Source organism: Crinia signifera, chromosome 1 (genome assembly GCF_055691185.1).
Source record: "Crinia signifera chromosome 1, ASM5569118v1, whole genome shotgun sequence".
Lineage (NCBI taxonomy): Eukaryota > Metazoa > Chordata > Amphibia > Anura > Myobatrachidae > Crinia > Crinia signifera.
This window is the reverse complement of record NC_139217.1, coordinates 92,602,144-92,621,190: the sequence shown is the minus strand read 5'-3', so window position 1 is coordinate 92,621,190 and position 19,047 is coordinate 92,602,144. Positions and strand designations below refer to the sequence as shown.

At 47.2% G+C, this 19,047-nt stretch overlaps 1 protein-coding gene across 1 annotated transcript in view; it reads left to right on the top strand.

The window, feature by feature from the left end:
- The first annotated feature begins 2,747 nt into the window (after nucleotides 1-2,747).
- The window catches only part of SNX25 (sorting nexin 25), a 189,442-nt gene continuing 173,142 nt past the window's right edge, over nucleotides 2,748-19,047 (top strand). The window contains exon 1 of the mRNA XM_083170201.1: nucleotides 2,748-3,475. Within this exon, the coding sequence (XP_083026327.1) occupies nucleotides 2,969-3,475 (507 nt within the window). The 5' untranslated portion in view covers nucleotides 2,748-2,968. The remainder of the gene's footprint in view (nucleotides 3,476-19,047) is intronic.

Here is a 19,047-nt window from a genome sequence, read left to right as displayed (position 1 = left end):
GACATTTCTTGGCCCTAGGTTCGCCGCTCGGTAACCGGCATCCTCCATCCTGGGCACATACTCCCACGTCGGCTCGGGAAGTTGAGGCCTGGTCGCTTCTTGCCAGTTCTGATGGACTGCCTCACTCCGCACGACCGGTTTCTTGCTTGACCTCGTGATGTCAGGTTCTGGTGGGCGGGGCATCTGTCCTGGTCGAGGAGGGTTGGCATTAAATCGGTCACTCTCGCCATTTACTTCCCTCAGTTCAGCTCTACTTCCGCTGTGGCTGTACTCTTGCTGGTAGTACGGTTGGGGCTCTCTATGACTTGGATAGTGTGCTGGGGTGCGTCTGTTACGTAGCACCGGTGTTCCATTCGGTCCAGTCACGTTGGCGGCCTTGGTGCCTTTCTTCCCGCTTGTCAATTCGAATTCTACGGCCTCACCGTTGCTCAGGCTCCGGAAGCTATTTTGGGGATCGGCATGCTGGATGGCGGTATAGTGCACATACACGCTACGGCCAGTATCTGCGCGTTTAATGAAGCCATACCCTCGTGGTACATCAAACCACAGGACACGACCTGCAATTCTTCTTGGGCTGGCTTGTGGTCTACCCCTCGACCATATCACACCGGATGCTCTTGCCGTGTTCTGAAACACTGCCGGTGGACCGCCTCTCCCGTGTCTTCTCGTGGTCTGTGGGCACACAGGGACCTGGTCGGTGGGTCGTCGCTCCGACCTCCATCGGGGATTCAGCTGGTGTCTGTACCTTCTATCAAGTTCACGTCGCCATCTTCTATATTCATCTTCCTCCCGTTCTCGACGCATTTCACGGATTATCTTAGTCGCCTCTTTGAGTTGTTCTATGATGGTTTCGATAGCGTCCGCACCTACTTGGGGTGGTGGATTGGCGGTTCTACGCATCTTCTCAGGTGCTGCATATTGCGATCGCCACATCTCGTTGTTCACAGGGGTCTTTTGCAATCCTGTTCGTGACGCCAAGTGTGACAGTGCCCCTGTAACAGTGTGGTGCAAGATGGCGTACCTGATTCTGGACTTGACGGCTTCGGCAGCTTCGGACCTCTTCTCTGGAAGAATTTGTGGCAGGGAATGGCACAACCCAAGGAGACCCACAAAAGCAATACCACTAACAGTTAGCAGCAACAGTAATTTATTTTACTAAAAACACACTCATTGGTCGCTGTAAAGTTTCAATAGCAAATAACAATAAGAAATACTCAGCATAATAACATTCACCATAAAGCATCAAATAAAACAACAATCACTCAGTATGCTAACCTCAAATAGTCTATGGCGGTTCTAACTGACATCCGCCAGGTGATGCTTCTTATTTCTATCTATCTTCACTCTCTAATCGGCAATCAATTTCAACACTTCACAGAACTTAATGCAAATTATTAGCAATAAACAATATACTCTGTCACGGATAACCAGTCACTGCTCAAAACAATGGTCCCTCGTCGACAGGTCCTCACATGTATACAGTCCCTATAATAGTGTGCACACTAATGTAAAACAGTCCTCTGAACACATGGGCAGGCAGATTACCTTGGGGCAACCTCCTGTTGGTAGCTGCAAAACAGGCTGCAGACATAGCCTCAGTACATGGCTGGCTTTTACAGTGAGAGTCTCACAGGTGCTGTCCCCGCTCTGGCTCTAGGGGTCCCCTATTCTTGGCATGCAGCTAATGCTGTGGCTTGAAGCAACAACCCCTCTCTGTATGTGGGTTGTAAACAGGTGATATGGGATGACCCTCCTGGGTATTACAAGGGTGCACTGCAGATGCTGCCACAGGGAGACTGAATCAGTACCTTGGGTGTTGCTGGTTCCTCTGCTGGCTGGGTGCTCCAGTGTGCTCTCTCTCTGTCTTCCTGTTTCTTCTCACACTTGGGACAGCAGCCTTCTTCACCTTCCTCTTACACTCCTTTACTCTCTGACACTGGGTTCTGCAGCTCCACACTGATGCTGTATTTCACAGGGCTTTCTCTTCTCTCCTCTCTGCACACTTGTCTCTCTCACACTGCTGCTGGGATCACCTCTGACCTCCCAGCTTCCTGTCACACATAGAGGGGAGCTGGGACACTAGCTGAGTCTGTTAACCCCTCATAGCCCTGCAGCTTCCACAAGCAAAGGAGGTTTTCTTCTGAACAGCTTTGACAATTAAAATCTCTTTGGGGGCACAAGAGTACACCAGTGGTGGACTGCCACACAAGCAGCACAGGGGGAGTGCAGGCAGGCAGCATAGGTGGAGAACAGGCAGCACAAGTGGAGAGCGGGTAGACAGCACAGGGGGACTGCAGGCAGCACAAATGGAGTGCAGATAGGCAGCTCAATTGGAATGCAGGCAGGCAGCACAAGTGGAGTGCTGTCAGGCAGCACAAGTGGAGTGCTGTCAGGCAGCACAAGTGGAGTGCTGTCAGGCAGCACAGGTGGAGTGCAGACAGGCAGCACAAGTGGTGTGCTATCAGGCAGCACAGGTGGATTGCAGATAGGCAGTACAAGTGGAGTGCTGTCAGGCTGCACAGGTGGATTGCAGACAGGCAGCACAGGTGGTGTGCTCAGCTGTCAGGCAGCACATGTGGATTGCAGACAGGCAGCACAAGTGGAGTGCTGTCAGGCAGCACAGGTAGAGTAGGCAGGCAGCACAGTTGGGGTGCAGACAGGCGGCACAGGTAGTGCATGTGTGTGTCTATCTATGACAACAGTTGAGGTGATGAGGAGCCTGTGACCGTGTGACGCCGCGTCCTGTATACACACACAGCGCCACGGTGCCTCCTCCTCACAGCGAGACTGGGCGGGGAGAGGCTGCAGAGCTGCTGACAGACACGGGGCTTAGGGAGGAGACTGCTGCTGCTGTTGGGGAGAGAGAGAGAAAGAGAGAGCGCAGGAGAAGCCGGCTAGGAGCTCGCAGCAGCCGGCGCCGCCAGTGGGAGATGAGCCGCACGGCCGCGGCGGGGGATGGTGGAGCGCTATGAATGTGAATGGGAGCCATGGCGCGGCCGGCGGGGCAGAGGAGCCGGGCAGTGACCCGGGCGGTGACATGGAGCCCGGCTTGGTGAATCATGCCATCTGCAGGAGGAGAGGAGGACCGGGCATCCCTCCCCCGTGTGCGCAGCTCATCCTCGGGCCACACTACTGCGCCGAGGACACTAAGAGCACAGCATGGAGCCGGCGCTCCCCGAGCGGAGGGGACCAGAGCCCGGCGCCCCGCTGCCCCCACTCCCCATCCTCCCGCCTCATGCTGGCCGCCGTCTTCGGGATGCTGCTCCTGTCACTACTTCACCTGGGGCGGCAGGAGGCCGGGCAGGACAGCGGGGTCCCCGGAGGAGAGCTGCGGCTCACTGTCCTGCTGCTGCGCGGCGCCGTCTACATGGGCTGCGCTCTGTGCGCTCTGCTGCTCGGAACCCTCTGCGCCCTGCACTGCTCCGGCCGCCCCACTGCTCTCCCGGACTTCACCCGAGCCAGGACCCCGGGACAGGTGAGCGCTGCCGGGGATCTGTACATGGGGGCCGGCCTCACAGCCAGCCAGGGCTTGACCTACAATTACGCAGTGACCGTAATCCTGTAGCTGCCAGTGTCTACCAGGGGCATTACTGTTATCCTCGTCCCAGAGCCACAGCAGCAGCGAGGGCTGCTCCAGCCACTGATAGCAGAACACTATATAACAGTGACATATCCACGATATGTGTTTATTCTAGATCGAGCTTTATATTATTTCAAAGGGTCAGTGTACCCCATGTCCTGACCTTTAGCCTCTCATATACTGAGTACACCCAGAGCACATACAGAAGCTGCTCATGCAATATGATGCAAGTGATGTTTGGGATGCTCTAGCTTCTGTAGGGTTCAGGTACAGCATGATCACTAGTACACATCTAGTTTGAAGGCTGCCTGATATTGCTAATAAAGCTGGGGCTACAGTATAAAGGAGCTACCCTAGACTCCAGAGTTTTTAAATTGAACTAAATCCGGTGATTTTCATTCTTCCCTTATCTCTTTGGATGGGATGAAAGTGATAACTTCCAGAGGTTGTATTTTGAGTTCCTCATGTTCTCTGTATATGATCACAGCATCATCCTAACCCCACTGCCCCTGTGTCACACCTACTTCTGCCTGTATTCTTTGCACAGTGAGTTTCTGTGCTGCACCTGAGTGCTTGGCACTGAGTGTGGCTCTGTGCTGCACCTGAGTGCTTGGCACTGAGTGTGGCTCTGTGCTGCACCTGAGTGCTTGGCGCTGGGAGTGTGTCTGTACTGCACCTGAGTGCTTGGCACTGAGTGTGTTTCTGTACTGCACCTGAGCGCTTGGCACTGAGTGTGTTTCTGTTCTGCACCTGAGCGCTTGGCACTGCCGTGGGTTTCTGTACTGCACCTGAGCGCTTGGCACTGCCGTGGGTTTCTGTACTGCACCTGAGCGCTTGGCACTGCCGTGGGTTTCTGTACTGCACCTGAGCGCTTGGCACTGCCGTGTGTTTCTGTACTGCACCTGAGCGCTTGGCACTGCCTTGTGTTTCTGTACTGCACCTGAGCGCTTGGCACTGCCGTGTGTTTCTGTACTGCACCTGAGCGCTTGGCACTGCCGTGTGTTTCTGTACTGCACCTGAGCGCTTGACACTGCCGTGTGTTTCTGTACTGCACCTGAGCGCTTGGCACTGCCGTGTGTTTCTGTACTGCACCTGAGCGCTTGGCACTGCCTTGTGTTTCTGTACTGCACCTGAGCGCTTGGCACTGCCTTGTGTTTCTGTACTGCACCTGAGCGCTTGGCACTGCCTTGTGTTTCTGTACTGCACCTGAGCGCTTGACACTGCCTTGTGTTTCTGTACTGCACCTGAGCGCTTGGCACTTGGGTTTGTTTTCCAGCTACATAGCAGTGGGTGCTGCTCTGGATGGGTACATTCTGTATGTGATGTTTTGATGGAAGCAGAGCTAAAGGTACATACTGTGTATGTCGCTCTCATGGCTGCAATCCATGTTTGTAATTAGTGACATTGGGCTTTATACGCTTCCACCAGATGTTGTTGACTCTGGACAAAGCATAATAGTTATAACATTGTTTTTCATTTTATAAATAAGTAATCTCAATCGTTCTGATATCTGACTATTCATTGTGTGGATGTATTTGTATTCCTAAATAACATACTGTATGTAAGGGTCATTTAACGATTTATGTAATTATTACTCATTAAAGAGCATCTACCTGGTATAAGAGTATCTCCTATTTACTTCAGAACTGTGCAGTAAAGCAATTGTTTAACATTAGTAACATGTGCTATGATAGGAAGCCAACGCATGTAATACAGGAGGGAGAACAGCCCAGAGAAAACACTGCCGTTCACATGTGAGAATAAAATCCAGAAAATTATTTCCCAAAACCTAGAGTACGAAAAGTGTTACTGTGCAGCCGTACATAAACAATAGGACCAAATAGTATGCAAACTTATTGGTACTGGGCACACTCTACTGCTACAGGTCGAGTATCCCGTATCCGAATATCCGTTATCCGAATTATTCCGAAATACGGACATTCCAGAAAGTGAAAAAAAAATTTTTTTTTGCTAAAAACTCACTGGGGACATTTGTAACAGCATCACTGGGGACATGATATGTAACTGGCACTATATATGTGCAAGACAATGATTGCTTGGCATTCAAATTCAGTGCTGAGATAGTACACACATTTTGTTTCACGTTTTGAAACCTTGTTTTTTGAACAATTAAAATATGTTTGTGTGTATTTTCTGTGGTAATAAAATATATTTGTGTGTATATTATGTGTTTATACAGCATAAATGCAAGATACTTCAAAATACATCATTGAAATATTAAAATATTCCGAAATACGGAATAATCCGTTATCCAAAATTCTCCTGGTCCCGAGCATTTTGGATACGGGATACTCAACCTGTATATAGAAGTGGCATAATCATCTATGGCCATAAAATAAGGGCAGATATTACATGCGGAGCACACATACCCACGGTAATGGAAAAATTGACAACAAGATCCTCAGGATTTTTTTTCCTGCGGTTAAAACCTTGTGCCCAGTTAGGGTTCAGCTACTCAGAAATGCCTATCTACTAGCCAAATTACGTTTACCTATACAGCCTAGCCTAAGAAAGGCCACCCTACATGGCTTTCTTGGTAAATATGTACATTGAAATGTTTTTTTTTCTGTATACCCTAGTTTTTTTAAATAGAACATACAGGGGCAGATTTATTAAGCTTGGTGAAGTAATAAATTGTCTGTTTTTTGTCACCAGCCAATCAGCTGGTAACTGTAAAGTAACAGGCTTGGTTTGAAAAATGACAGGTAGGAGCTGATTGGCCAGTGAAAAAAAACCAGACAATTTATCACTTCACTGAGCTTAATAAATCTACCCCACAGTTCTTGCCGAAGCTCAGCCCCAAGTAACGTCAGAAATACACTGTCATTCGCACATTTTTTTTTTTTTTTATGGAACTGTACATCACTGAATCTGATGATTGGTGGAATTAATATTAAGATCTTACAGGAAGGCAAATGCTAGACACATACCACTAGAGTTTTTATTTAGCAACATACATAGGAATTATAATCCCAAAATAAATTCTACTATTCACATTTAAAAGTAGAAACTTTAAAATGTATTTTCCTTTGTATTAAAGGAAACAATATACTGTATACTTGATAAGATTATTATATTTCAAAGCTGATGTCCTAATGCAGTTACTTGTGTACATGTGTAAGGAGACCTTTTGTGACTATTACTGTGAACCATCGCTCCAGTGACTTTGTCCCTGAGACAGTGACCGTAGGATAAGTTGTAAGGTCACTGCACTATGAAAATAGTAAATAGGAGAACACCAAGTTGCTTTGACAACTAAAAATTATGCACTAGATCACCATGCTTGTCCCTTTAATTTGGGACACCTATAACTTACATAGGATATTTGGCTGTATGGCTTTAATCAGCCGAGGAAATTATAGGTGTCCCATATTAAAGAGACATTATGGAAAGCCTTATCATGCCTATTGTTCTACCTCTTCTCCTTTATCAGAGATAGGCTGTAGATCGCAGGCCCAAGTCTAGTGTGCTTGCCAGATAGCATTAGAATGAGGTCATGACATTTTGTCCTAACGGATATACTAACTGATTCCGTTCCTTGAGCACCTTGTGCAGGAAACTGGAGTAATATCATAAATGTGGCATCCCATAGGAGTGCACAGCTCTGGATGTTTTGTCGGAAAGCTTCTGAGCGGGAGTGTGTTCATTATTGGCAGACTATTGGAATTCTGGTTGTGGGACACAGCCTTGGCAGACATTCCCAAACGTGGTGACTTTATGGTCAATGGGGTCTATGTACTAAGGAGGGACATAAAGTAACAACCAACAAACTCTTTTTTCAAATAAAGCCTGTAACATAACAGTTAGGAGCTAATTGGCTGGTTCTTTAGCTGTGCATAATTTTGGGGTTCTTTGAGGACCTCCTTTGTGGTAAATCTGGTCTGGGATATATTGCTTTTGGGACATCTGTAACTGGCACTAACTATGTGCAAGGACATGACTGCTTGGCATTCAAATTTAGTATCTGAGATAGTACACAAATTTTGTTTCATGTTTTGAAACCTTCTTTCATGCACAAATACAATATATCTGTGTGTATTTGATGAGTTTGGTGTGCTTATACAACATAAATGCAAGATCCCTCAAGAAACACCATTGAAATATAAAAAAATTCTGAAATATGGGTACTCTTTACCTAGAAGGGCGCCCACGATTTTGATCGTGGGCATCGTAAGGAAAAAAAATCGCGTCCGATGCGACCGACGCGATGACCGCGATTTCCCATAGGGAACAATGTTAAATGTCCCAATTGACCTGATTTTTCCATAGGGAACAATGTTAAATGGCCCAATTGACCCGATTTTCCATAGGGAACAATGTTAAATGGCCCAATTGACCCGATTTTCCATAGGGAACAATGTTAAATGGCCCACAGAGGCCAAATAGGCACCCTGAAGTGTGAAATGGCCCCCCCAATTGTTAACGCCACCCCACGATCAACGTCAACCCGAAACGTGGCGAGCGCAGCGGTACGCGTCCTACGACCTTTTCATACCCCCACTATCCACGTCGGCGTGGAGTTGAGAATAGAAAGTGTAGCGAGCGCAGTGAGCCACCGAGCCCGAAGCATGGCAAGGGGACGCGGACAGCTGTGAAGCCCGCGAGGGGACGCGTATACCTGTGAAGGTGTCCACGTCCCCTCGCGGGGCTCGCTGCGCTCGCCACGCTTCGGGCTCGGTGACTCGCTGTGCTCGCCACACTTTCTATTCTCGACTCCACGCCGACGTGGATAGTGGGGGTATGAAAAGGTCGTAGGACGCGTACCGCCGCCCCTCGCGTGCTCGCCATGCTTCGGGTTGACGTTGATCGTGGGGTGGCTTTAACAATTGGGGGGGGGGGGCCATTTCACACTTCAGGGTGCCTATTTGGCCTCTGTGGGCCATTTAACATTGTTCCCTATGGAAAATCGGGTCAATTGGGACATTTGACATTGTTTCCTATGGAAAATCGGGTCAATTGGGACATTTAACATTGTTCCCTATGGGAAATCGCGGTCATCGCGTCGGTCGCATCGCATGCAATTATTTTAGTACACGCGATGGCCGCCCTTCTAGGTAAAGAGTACCGAAATATGAAATAATCAGTTATCCAAAATTCTTCTGGTCCCAAGCATTTTGGATAAGAGTTTTGTTTCACCCTTTTTTTTTATTATGATAGGTCTATCTATCTTATCTATCTATCTATCTGCCACTGGGTTATTATTATGGAATTTTACTCTTTTGATCTCTAGTTCCTCACTCAGTGCATACAGAACAGATTTTATATTCTTAAGGCCCCTCCACACAGTAGTACAGTATGGGCAATTTTCACATGAATTTGATGCATTGGGACGATAAATCATGTGAAGTGTCAAATGGTATATCTTTACTTCCAATCCGATGTACACTCCAGTGCACATAGGATCCGAAGATGATCACTGCTGCAATAAGGATACATCCTATCCTGAAGCCATGATCATCGCATCGTATGCAATAAATCATATGCAAATTGACCGCATACGAGTTGCTGAAGTATCGCGATCCCTCGTGTGTGTGTGTGTGTGTGTGGAGGCCTTTACCTTTCCTTGTTTACCATGGGTATTTTCTTACAGACATAAGTAGGTACATACCAGAGGTTCTCCAAGGTGGTCTTCAAGAAACCCCAACTATTCAGGCTTTATGTTTAATCATGCTTGGCCACAGGTGACTTAATTTGCACCTCTTTGATGTAACATCCGATGGATATACCTTAAATGCTAACTGCTAGGCTGCCTTGAGGGACCACATTTGAGAATTTCTGGTAAATACAGTTATTTGTGCTGAGAGGGAAAAAATAGAGGTGAGTAGATGCACACAGAGCTAGAGACTCCTCGCTTCCTCAGTATGCTGGGCTGATTGCTTGATAAATGAAGAAATATGAAAGCCCTAACTCCACTTTTACATGCCAATTTTTTTTTATATATATATATATATATATAGAGACCCCTGCAGATGATGACTATCTCATGTGCATGCATTGGGGGAAGGGAGCACACCTAAGTAATGTTCCATGCAAAACATGTAGCAGCCATTGTTTAGCCAAGAATGTCCAAATGTTTTTAATTATTTGTAACTTTTGTGACAACCAACATGAACAACCTTTTATGCTAATACCATGCGCTCCATGAGCGTTTTATGCTAATACCATCTGTGGCCTGGCAAGTGGTAAAATTATTATTATTTTTTTTTTTTTATAACACCTTAAAACCATTTTGCAGATTCCCTGATGTACAGGAATCCTCATCTGTCAACAGCTGGTGAAACTGGATGCCTGTAGCATGTTCTTCCCTGGGGACACTTTTCCTCTTCTATCTTCTGTCTTTCCAGGAATAAACTGATTGAGCTGAGAGGATCTCCTCTTTCATTTTCACACTACATATGCAATGCGATTTGGGTGGCATTTACTGCCCAGAATCGCACTCCAATATGCCATCCTTTTGAGTGAATGAATTACCCTACAGATGCAGGGACAGAGTCGGGGGGGTCCATATGAGCGGTTAGCGCTGACCCCCTGCCTACCGCACTGCCCCGCTGGCAGTGGGGTCCGTAGCCCATAGGCTACAATGGGCTACCACATCCCCCATAGAAACCTATGGGGGATGTGGCCGTGAGGGGAGCAGGATAGGTCACAGCAGGTATCGTATATTCCTGCTGCAGTCCCTCCTACATTTGGGGCATACTTAATATTTGCGGCAAACCCCTGAAAATGGGTGTTTTCGGTGGAATTAGCTGCAAATATTAAATGATAAATACTCCCCTAAGACAAACAAAACTCCTATACCTGGAGCAGACATAGCTAGTAATTAGCAGTGGTTGGTTAATGCTACAAGTGTACACGGTACTTGTTTCCTAGCACGGCCACAATCGCATTGATCTTGTGCCCTTAATAGTGGTATGCGATGGCCCCCGACGCGATGGACCCAATTTCCCATTGAAATGCATTGAAAAGTTAAAAAATCGCGTCGGTCGCGTCGCATGCGGCTAAATAAGCATTAAATGGTCCCGACGCGATGCCCCCGATTTCCCATAGGGAACAATGTTAAATGCCTCAATTTACCCAAATCAACAGGGAACAATGTTAAATGGTCCAGAAACCCCCCAAAACACCCCTGAACAGTGAAATGGCCCCCCAAAATTAGTTAACGCCACCCCACGATCAACGTGAACCCGAAGCGTGGCGAGCCCGCGAGGGGCGGCGGTACGCGTCCGCCGACCTTTTCATACCCCCACTATCCACGTCGGCGTGGAGTTGAGAATAGAATAGTGTGGCGAGCGCAGCGAGGGGACGCGGATACCTTCACAGGTAAACGCGTCCCCTCGTGGGCTTCACAGGTGTCCGCGTCGCCACGGACACCTGTGAAGCCCACGAGGGGACGCGTATAACTGTGAAGGTATCCGCGTCCCCTCGCGGCGCTCGCCACGCTTCGGGCTCGGTGGCTCGCTGCGCTCGCCACACTATTCTATTCTCAACTCCACGCCGACGTGGATAGTGGGGGTATGAAAAGGTCGGAGGACGCATACCGCCGCCCCTCGCGGGCTCGCTGCGCTCGCCACGCTTCGGGTTCACGTTGATCGTGGGGTGGCGTTAACTAATTTTGGGGGGCCATTTCACTGTTCTGGGGGGTTTCTGGACCATTTAACATTGTTCCCTGTTCATTTGGGTAAATTGAGGCATTTAACATTGTTCCCTATGGGAAATCGGGGGCATCGCGTCGGGACCATCGCATGCGATTTTTTAGCACGCATGCGATGCGACCGATTTGATTTTTTTACCTGCGATGCCCCCGATTAGAATCGGTGTGGCCGTGCTAAGAAACAAGTACCGTGTACACATACCCCAAGATGCTGTCACTCAGAATATGGATACCTGCTGCTACATCCCAGATTAGCAAAGTGATTTTTTTGATCAGATAGAATTCATTTTTTTGTGTGTATATTTGGTTCATCAGCTTACCCTTTGGTATTGGAATAGTGTATAAAAAGAGGTCACCCCTGCTTTATTACTTTTATATCTGGAAACAATATATTTTCAGCACTTTTTTTTTTTTTTTCCATTTAAGAAAATTTCAGAGCGTGGTTCTGTATCCTGCTCACAGCTCCGCCCTGTCATGTGTTTACACTGTGACACCATACTTAACCCCTTCATATCCTGAGGTTGTCTACAACTACACAAAGCACATACAGTACATGAAATGCATTGGTTGCAGGAATCCTTTTTAGTGTGTGTAATATCTTGCTAATTATCTACTAAATCTAGTGATACTAGCGAAAAGCCTGTCATATTGACAGCTTCTGCAATGTACCTGACCTGAGCTGTGACCGTTTTGAGCCCACAAACTCTCCACCCCACCCAGTGGAGATTTAGTTCATGTATTGATCAATGCATTTAAGCCTGCAGCCCCCTTCACATCAACGTCGTAAACAATGTGGTCACAAGCCATAGGGCACCCCAAAACTAGGAATGGTAAGTCCAGATATTTAGTGTATAATTAAAAAAAAATTTTTTTTTTTATATATATATATATATATATATATATATATATATAGTACTTGTTTCCTAGCATGGCACCAGCAATAAAGATTGTGTCCATCGGGACCCCCTGAAATCGCGTCCATCGCATGCAAGCAAATCGCATGCGATTGACGCGATTTTTACATTGGAAGCAATGTAAAAGGGTCCCTGAGACCCGATTTTACATTGGCCCCAATGGTAAATGGCCCCCAGACCCCAATTTTTGTTTGCCAACCCTGATGGGTGAAATGCCCCCCCCCCCCATTGTTAACGCCACCCCACGATGACCGCCAACCCGAAGCATGACGAGCCCGCGAGGGACGGCGGTACGCGTCCTCTGACCTTTTCATACCCCCACTATAAACGTCAGCGTGGAGTTGATTTTATATAGTGTGGCGAGCGAAGCGCATTACTTCACAGGTATTACGCGTCCCCTCGCGGGGCTCGCTGTGCTCACCACACTTTGGGCTCGCTGTGCTCGCCACACTACATAAAATCAGCTCAACGCCGACGTGGATAGTGGGGGTATGAAAAGGTCGGAGGACGTGTACCGCCACCCCTCGCGGGCTCGCTAAGCTCGCCACGCTTCGGGTTGACGTTCATCGTGGGGTGGCGTTAACAATGGGGGTGGCATTTCTCATGTAAAATACCCATAAGGGTGGGTATACAATGAAAAATCGAGTTCATTGACCCATTTAACATTGTTCCCTATGTAAAATCGCGTCCATCGCGAACAAACGTGTTTATTTTTGCATGCAGTGTAAATACTTTCTAACTTTTCATGTAGACCACAAATGCTGGACAATTGTATTTTTACACTGCAATGTAGATGTGAGTTTGGACGCACCCCACCCAAATCTAATCTCTCTGTACTATTAAATGTCGTCCTGCTCAGGGGTGCATTAATAGAAGAGGAGGACCGTGAGCATGGTGCGTCTGGGACCTCTCCTGTAGTCAGCATCTTGGTTGACTCTTAGCATTAGGGTCACTAGGAGACCCTAGCGCTGTACCAGTCTAGTGTGCATTCGCAAATGGTTGGGAAACTGTCCGCTGTACATTTTCCTGGTGATTTGTGTAGTGCTGCTGCCACCGATGCGAGACTCTGTAAGGTCCGTATTCAAGAAATGAGTCTGGATTGCAGTGTAGGCCCCCCACACCTTGCACCCATTTTACATATGCCACATCTGCACCTGATGCCAACGGGCAAAGTGACTGTGTTTTTTTTTTTTCTTATAGACTCCCACCAACAAATTGACCCCAAAATGTGAAGGTTTAGCTATATATTCTTCCACCACAAAATAAACTTTACAGCAATAACTAAAGGAAAACTGATATGGGACAAAAGCACAACCAGTAAATGTGCATTGAAGTCATTTGTCTATGTATTTGTTTAATTCTGAGCCTAGATTCTGCTGTTTTTGTTTTCTCAGTACGATTTGCTTTGTGTTTTTGCACTATAATGAAACCTGGATGCATTGTGTTTACAGCCGTTGCTGTTTGTAAGATATTACACAGGCCAGCCCTTTAATTCAGCATTTGCTGATTTATATTCCACACACATCGCCTCCTTTCCTTCCCCTCACAAAGGCCTCTGAGTGTTGTGATTAGCATGGGAAGGATTAAGAGGGGCTATCAAGCACTTAAAACCTGAAGGAACATCGTGTATTTAGGAAGAAACAATTGATTTGCAAAAACACTGTGAATAAGCATGCAAATGAGCCTGTGCTTAATTTAAGGATGGCTTCATATTTGTAATTACTATTACTATTGTAGTGAAATAGCATTGGACAAACCTAGATTAACTGATATTTATTTGTATTTTTATGAAGCGTTTTCAAATATGCCACCCCCATTCTGTACAGCAGATTTCCGTGTACACAACAGACATGTTTTAATTTATTATTCATTTTGTGTTGACATGACCAGGACATTTAAAAAAAAAAAAATATAGTTTGAACTCAACCTAGCATATCCAGAGTGATACCTGGAATTGCTCATACAAAATTGAGGTTCCTTCGCCTAGTTCAGAAGAGCATACAAAATAATTATGAACTTTGGAGGTAATGGTATCAAGTGATGATAACGCATTATTATTTCTGTTTTTTTTTTTTCTTTTCTGATGTGTTTTTACTGCTTCTATATATACAATAAAAGGCATTTAGCATAGAAATCTTATTTCCTCTACCTCCCCATGGCAGCCAACGTATGGGTTTTCTCCCAATAGGTAGATATCTGGAAAGGAAAGAAAAGGCACCTCCCCTATATAAGGACTGCACCCTCTGGGCTCTGTGTCCTTTTTTTTTCCCCTTTCCATGGTAGATGGTGGGCTTACCCTGTGAAGATGCTGCGGCCCCCTCCCCTGCCTTGAGCAGTAGGGGTTGTGGCATTATAGGATGGGACCCCTGGTGTCGAGAGCAGTTACGGGGTCTATTATGCATGCCTACTGCTGTCTAGAGCAGTATGTAGTCCCAAGACCCGGTACCTTGGAGTGTGGCTTGTGAAAGCCAGCAGCGGCGTGGTGCAGCTCTGGAGCTGGATCTGGTGCTCAGTGGCTGCACTGAGCAGAGTCGTGGCCTAGGTCTGGTGCCTGACGCGCCGGAGGCGTCTGACGTCATCTTCCGGCGCCCGGAGTATGCGCATGGGCTGGACCGGATGTCTGAAGTCGGCGCCGGCTGCGTCTTAGGTCACAATCTGCTGCCGCAGGCTCCAGGGATGCCGGCATAAAGGGCTGGCACCAGCTGCTGGAGGCTGCTTCATAGGGCACGAGTCTACTGTCCTGGCTTGGTACAGACCGGGTAAGGCCCTAGATACAGCGGCGCTGCAAGGGCATGGTTATAATTTTTACTTCTATTGCTGCATTCAAATGTAATATATCTCTGATCTTGGCAGTGTCTAAAGTGCAAGCAATCATTATGGATGATAAGAGGCATCCATTAAAGTCAGGTTAAGCCAGAAGGATCGTTCAGTGTTGTTGGTGGTTTTCTTGGTGGAAATTTCTTACTTTGCACTATTGTATTGTTTATGTAGGTCAGAGACAAGTAAGGAAAAAGTGGAGTTTAAAGCTTAGCATAAGAGGCTTCATACGGCAAAATGTTCCCTTTGTGATGTGTTATTGCCAGAAAAGCACTCTGGCTCAGTATGTGCTAAATACAAGGGGTCTCAGCAGATGGGAACATCCCAGATGACGGAGCTAGTAGGCTTGCTGAAAACGGCTCTTGAAGACACCTTTGTAACCAAAGATGACTTGACAAAAATGTTGATGAAAAAATCCAGAGCTCTTTTGTCTGAGGATTCTGATGATTCTGCAGCAGGTCTGGTAATGGGGACCGATGAAGAAATAGAAGAGGGAGACGTCTTTCAGGAAAAGGGGTGACGTTTAAATCTTTGAATATTGAGGACCCTCAAGAGGAGGGCAAATTGCAGGATCTGCTATTCAAAGATAAAAAGAAAAAGGCTAAATTATTCCCGTTATCTAAGACGCTTAAAGATTTAGTAGAGGAAGAATGGTCGCACCCAGATAAGGTGGCCGTATCACTAAGAAAAGCGAAAATGTACCTGTTTGACCCAGAACAGGAACGGGTGTGGGAAGAGGCACCCAAAGTGGATGCGGCAGTGGCCAGAATATCTAGAAAGACAACACTCCCTCTAGAGGATGCCAACATCTTCAAAGATTCTATGGAGAGAAAAATGAAGGTTAATCTGCGGAAACAGCATGTCACCTCAGGGGCGACAATAAAAACATAATCAGCTATTGCAGTGACCTCCACAGTTTTGAGATCATGGTGTCAGGACCTAGAATCAGATGTTCTAGATGGGGTGAAAAGGTCTGAGCTTTTAAAGATCGTACAAAATGTACAAGTGGCTGTAGAGTTCATGTGCAACGCTTCACTTGACGCAGTATGACTGGCATCCAGGGCGAATGCTACTACAGCGGTTGTCGGAAGGGCCTTGTGGCTCAGGCCATGGGCGGCAGACACGCATTCGAAAGAAGAATCTCATCTCCCTGCCATTCCAAGGGGAATATCTCTTTGGCAAACAATTTGATGATATTATTACCAACATTTCTGGTGGGAAGTCAGTGTGGCTCCCGCAGGATAAAGGCCTGAAAAGTGGGCAGTTAAACAAGCCTCAGCAATACCAACCTGTAGACTTTAAAGATGCAAGAGCCTACCGACCAGGCAGAAGTTTTAGGCGTCCTTGGTTTGGGAATATAAGTTCCTTTCGTGGACAAAGAGGCAAGGATTGGGAGATTCTCCATCAGTCACGGATCACAATGACGCCATGGACAGAGTCGGCGGTAGGCTGCTCAATTTCAAGAAGACCTGGTTTCAGTCCACTGAGGACAAGTGGGTGCGAGAAGTAGTGAAATGGGATACAAAATAGAATTTATAAAAAAAAAACAGGGGATTGGTTAGAAGATTAACCAATTCCAGTAAGTCAGGAAGAGAGAAGAGCCTTGTTCGACAGACTTCAAACAATGATAAATCAGGGGGTGGTAGTAGTGGTCCCGCAGGAGCAGGAATACCTGGGATGGTTTTCAAGGGGTTTTTTTTAGTAAAGAAAGCCACAGGAGGATTCAGAACTATCCTGAATCTGAGAAGGCTGAATTCTTACGTACAGATACGAAGATTGAAAATGGAGTCAATCAGGGCAATTCTTCCGGATGTCAAGAAAGGAGCCTTCCTGATGACCTTAGACTTAAAATATGCCTATTTACACATTCCTATATTTGAAAGGCATCAAAAATACCTAAGGTTTAGAATAAGCAAAACCTCCTACCAGTTTACCTCGCTGCCATTCGGACTGTCCACATCACCAAGGACTTTCACAAAAGTCTTAGTAGTGTTGATAGCCAATCTCCGACAAAGAGGAATATCAATCTGGCCATATCTGGATTATCTGTTGGTTATGGCACAGACGGAGGACATGGCACGAGAACACACGAGCCAGGTGATAGACTATCTAGGCCACGGGTGTCAAACACATGGCCCGCGGGCCAAATCCGGCCCGCCAGACCTTGTCATGTGGCCCGCGTGAGGAGATAGCACGCAGGGCAGTGTGTCGCAGCTCCTGCCTAAGCCACCTCCTCTCACCCACCCCACCGCCTTACCTGTTCCTCCACTGTCGGCGGCCATGTTCCTGTAGGCACATATGTATGCGGCTACAGAAACATGGCCACCGGCCTCCACGGCTACGTGGAGGAGGGCCCGGCCACCTGTTACCTCTGATGCCCGGCAGTGACAGACACTGGGTGGGGACGTCATGACGATGACGCCGCCCGCCCATGCGTCTGTAGAAAAATAGGAGCAGGCAGGGAAGCTGGACCGGGAGTCGGGGACAGTGTGACCGCAGCAAGCAGTGAAGAAAAGCTGGAAGCCGCAGCAGCTGCAGGACAGACGGAGAAACGTGAGTGAGGATGAGGATCACACTCACAATAAAAAAAATATATATATCTGCTGTTTCCTGAGGTGTCCCCGTGTATAAAAATAATAATGCCATGACACCACAGGCTGCTCCTCCTGTATAATCATTTATGTGTCATGGCATTACTTTTATTATATTATACAGGGGGAGCAGTCTGTGGTGTCATGGCATTATTATTATACAGGGGGACCTACAGATACAACCGGCCCTTTGAGGGTGACCAAACTGCTGATGCGGCCCCCGATGAATTTGAGTTTGACACCCCTGATCTAGGCCATCACGGGTGGGCCATTTGGAGCCCTCTTGGTGGTGAAATACTTTCCTTTTAGACACACTGTTAATGTCGATAAACCTAACTCTGGAAAGAAGAGTAAAACTGAGGAACAAAATTCTGAGGCTTCGAGGGAAGAGAGTAGGGTCTTCAAGAGACTGTATGAATATATTGGGCCTCATGTCTGCAGCCCTGGATACAATACAGTGGTCAAGGTTCCATATGAGAAACCTGCAAAATTGCTTCCTAACTCAATGGGATGGGATGGAAAAAACATGAAGCAAAGAATAGGCCTCTAAAAAGGGGCTGTGGCGGATCTGGAGTGGTGGTCAGATGCAAGAAGGCTAAGTCAAGGCAGGACCTTTGCAGCAGGTGTGCAGATGGTGGTCACGACAGATGGCAGCCAAACAGGTTGGGGCACGGTATGCGAGGGTGCAGCAGCGCAAGGAACATGGAAGAAGGATATGGATCAGACCCACTAGAATATAAGGGAGATGCGAGCAGTATACATGGCATGTCAAGCCTTCTAGGGCCAGTTATGGTAGAAAGATGTTGTCATCGGGTCAGACAACCAGGTTGGTAGTAGCCTATGTGAACAAGCAGGGCGGTACAAGGAGTGGAAAGATGATGTTGGAGGTGACTGTAGTCCTTCTATGGGCAGAGCAGTGTGTACGGAGTCTTTCAGCTGTTTACGTGGCTGGCAAAAGGAATCAACAGGCAGATGCATTGAGCAGAGCCAGGCTAATGCCTGGGCAATGGGAACTTTCTTCAGAGATATTTGCCGAAATCATGCAGAAATGGGGTCTACCACAGGTGGACCTTATGGCGACAGCGCAAAATGCGAAGGTGCCAGTCTTCATCTCCATGCACTGGGAGCAAGGGGCATGGCAGGTGTATGCCTTAGCAGCGACTTGGGGGACAGACTTGGCATACGTGTTCCCACCATTCCCGGTTATTCCCAGATTGTTAAGCAAAATACAAAGGGAGAGATCGATGGTAATAGCAATTTTACCGTTCTGGCCGAGAAGATCTTGGTTCCCCAGGCTGATGAGGATGGTAGTGGACGGACCATGGAGCCTGCCAGATCGCAGCAATCTGATCCAGCAGGGAAGGTACTACCAGCATCAACCGTGCAATTGGAACCTGATGGCGTGGTTACTGAAACCAGAAACTTGGTAGAGAGAGGTTTTCTCTGGTAAGGTAGTGGATACTCTCCTTAAGG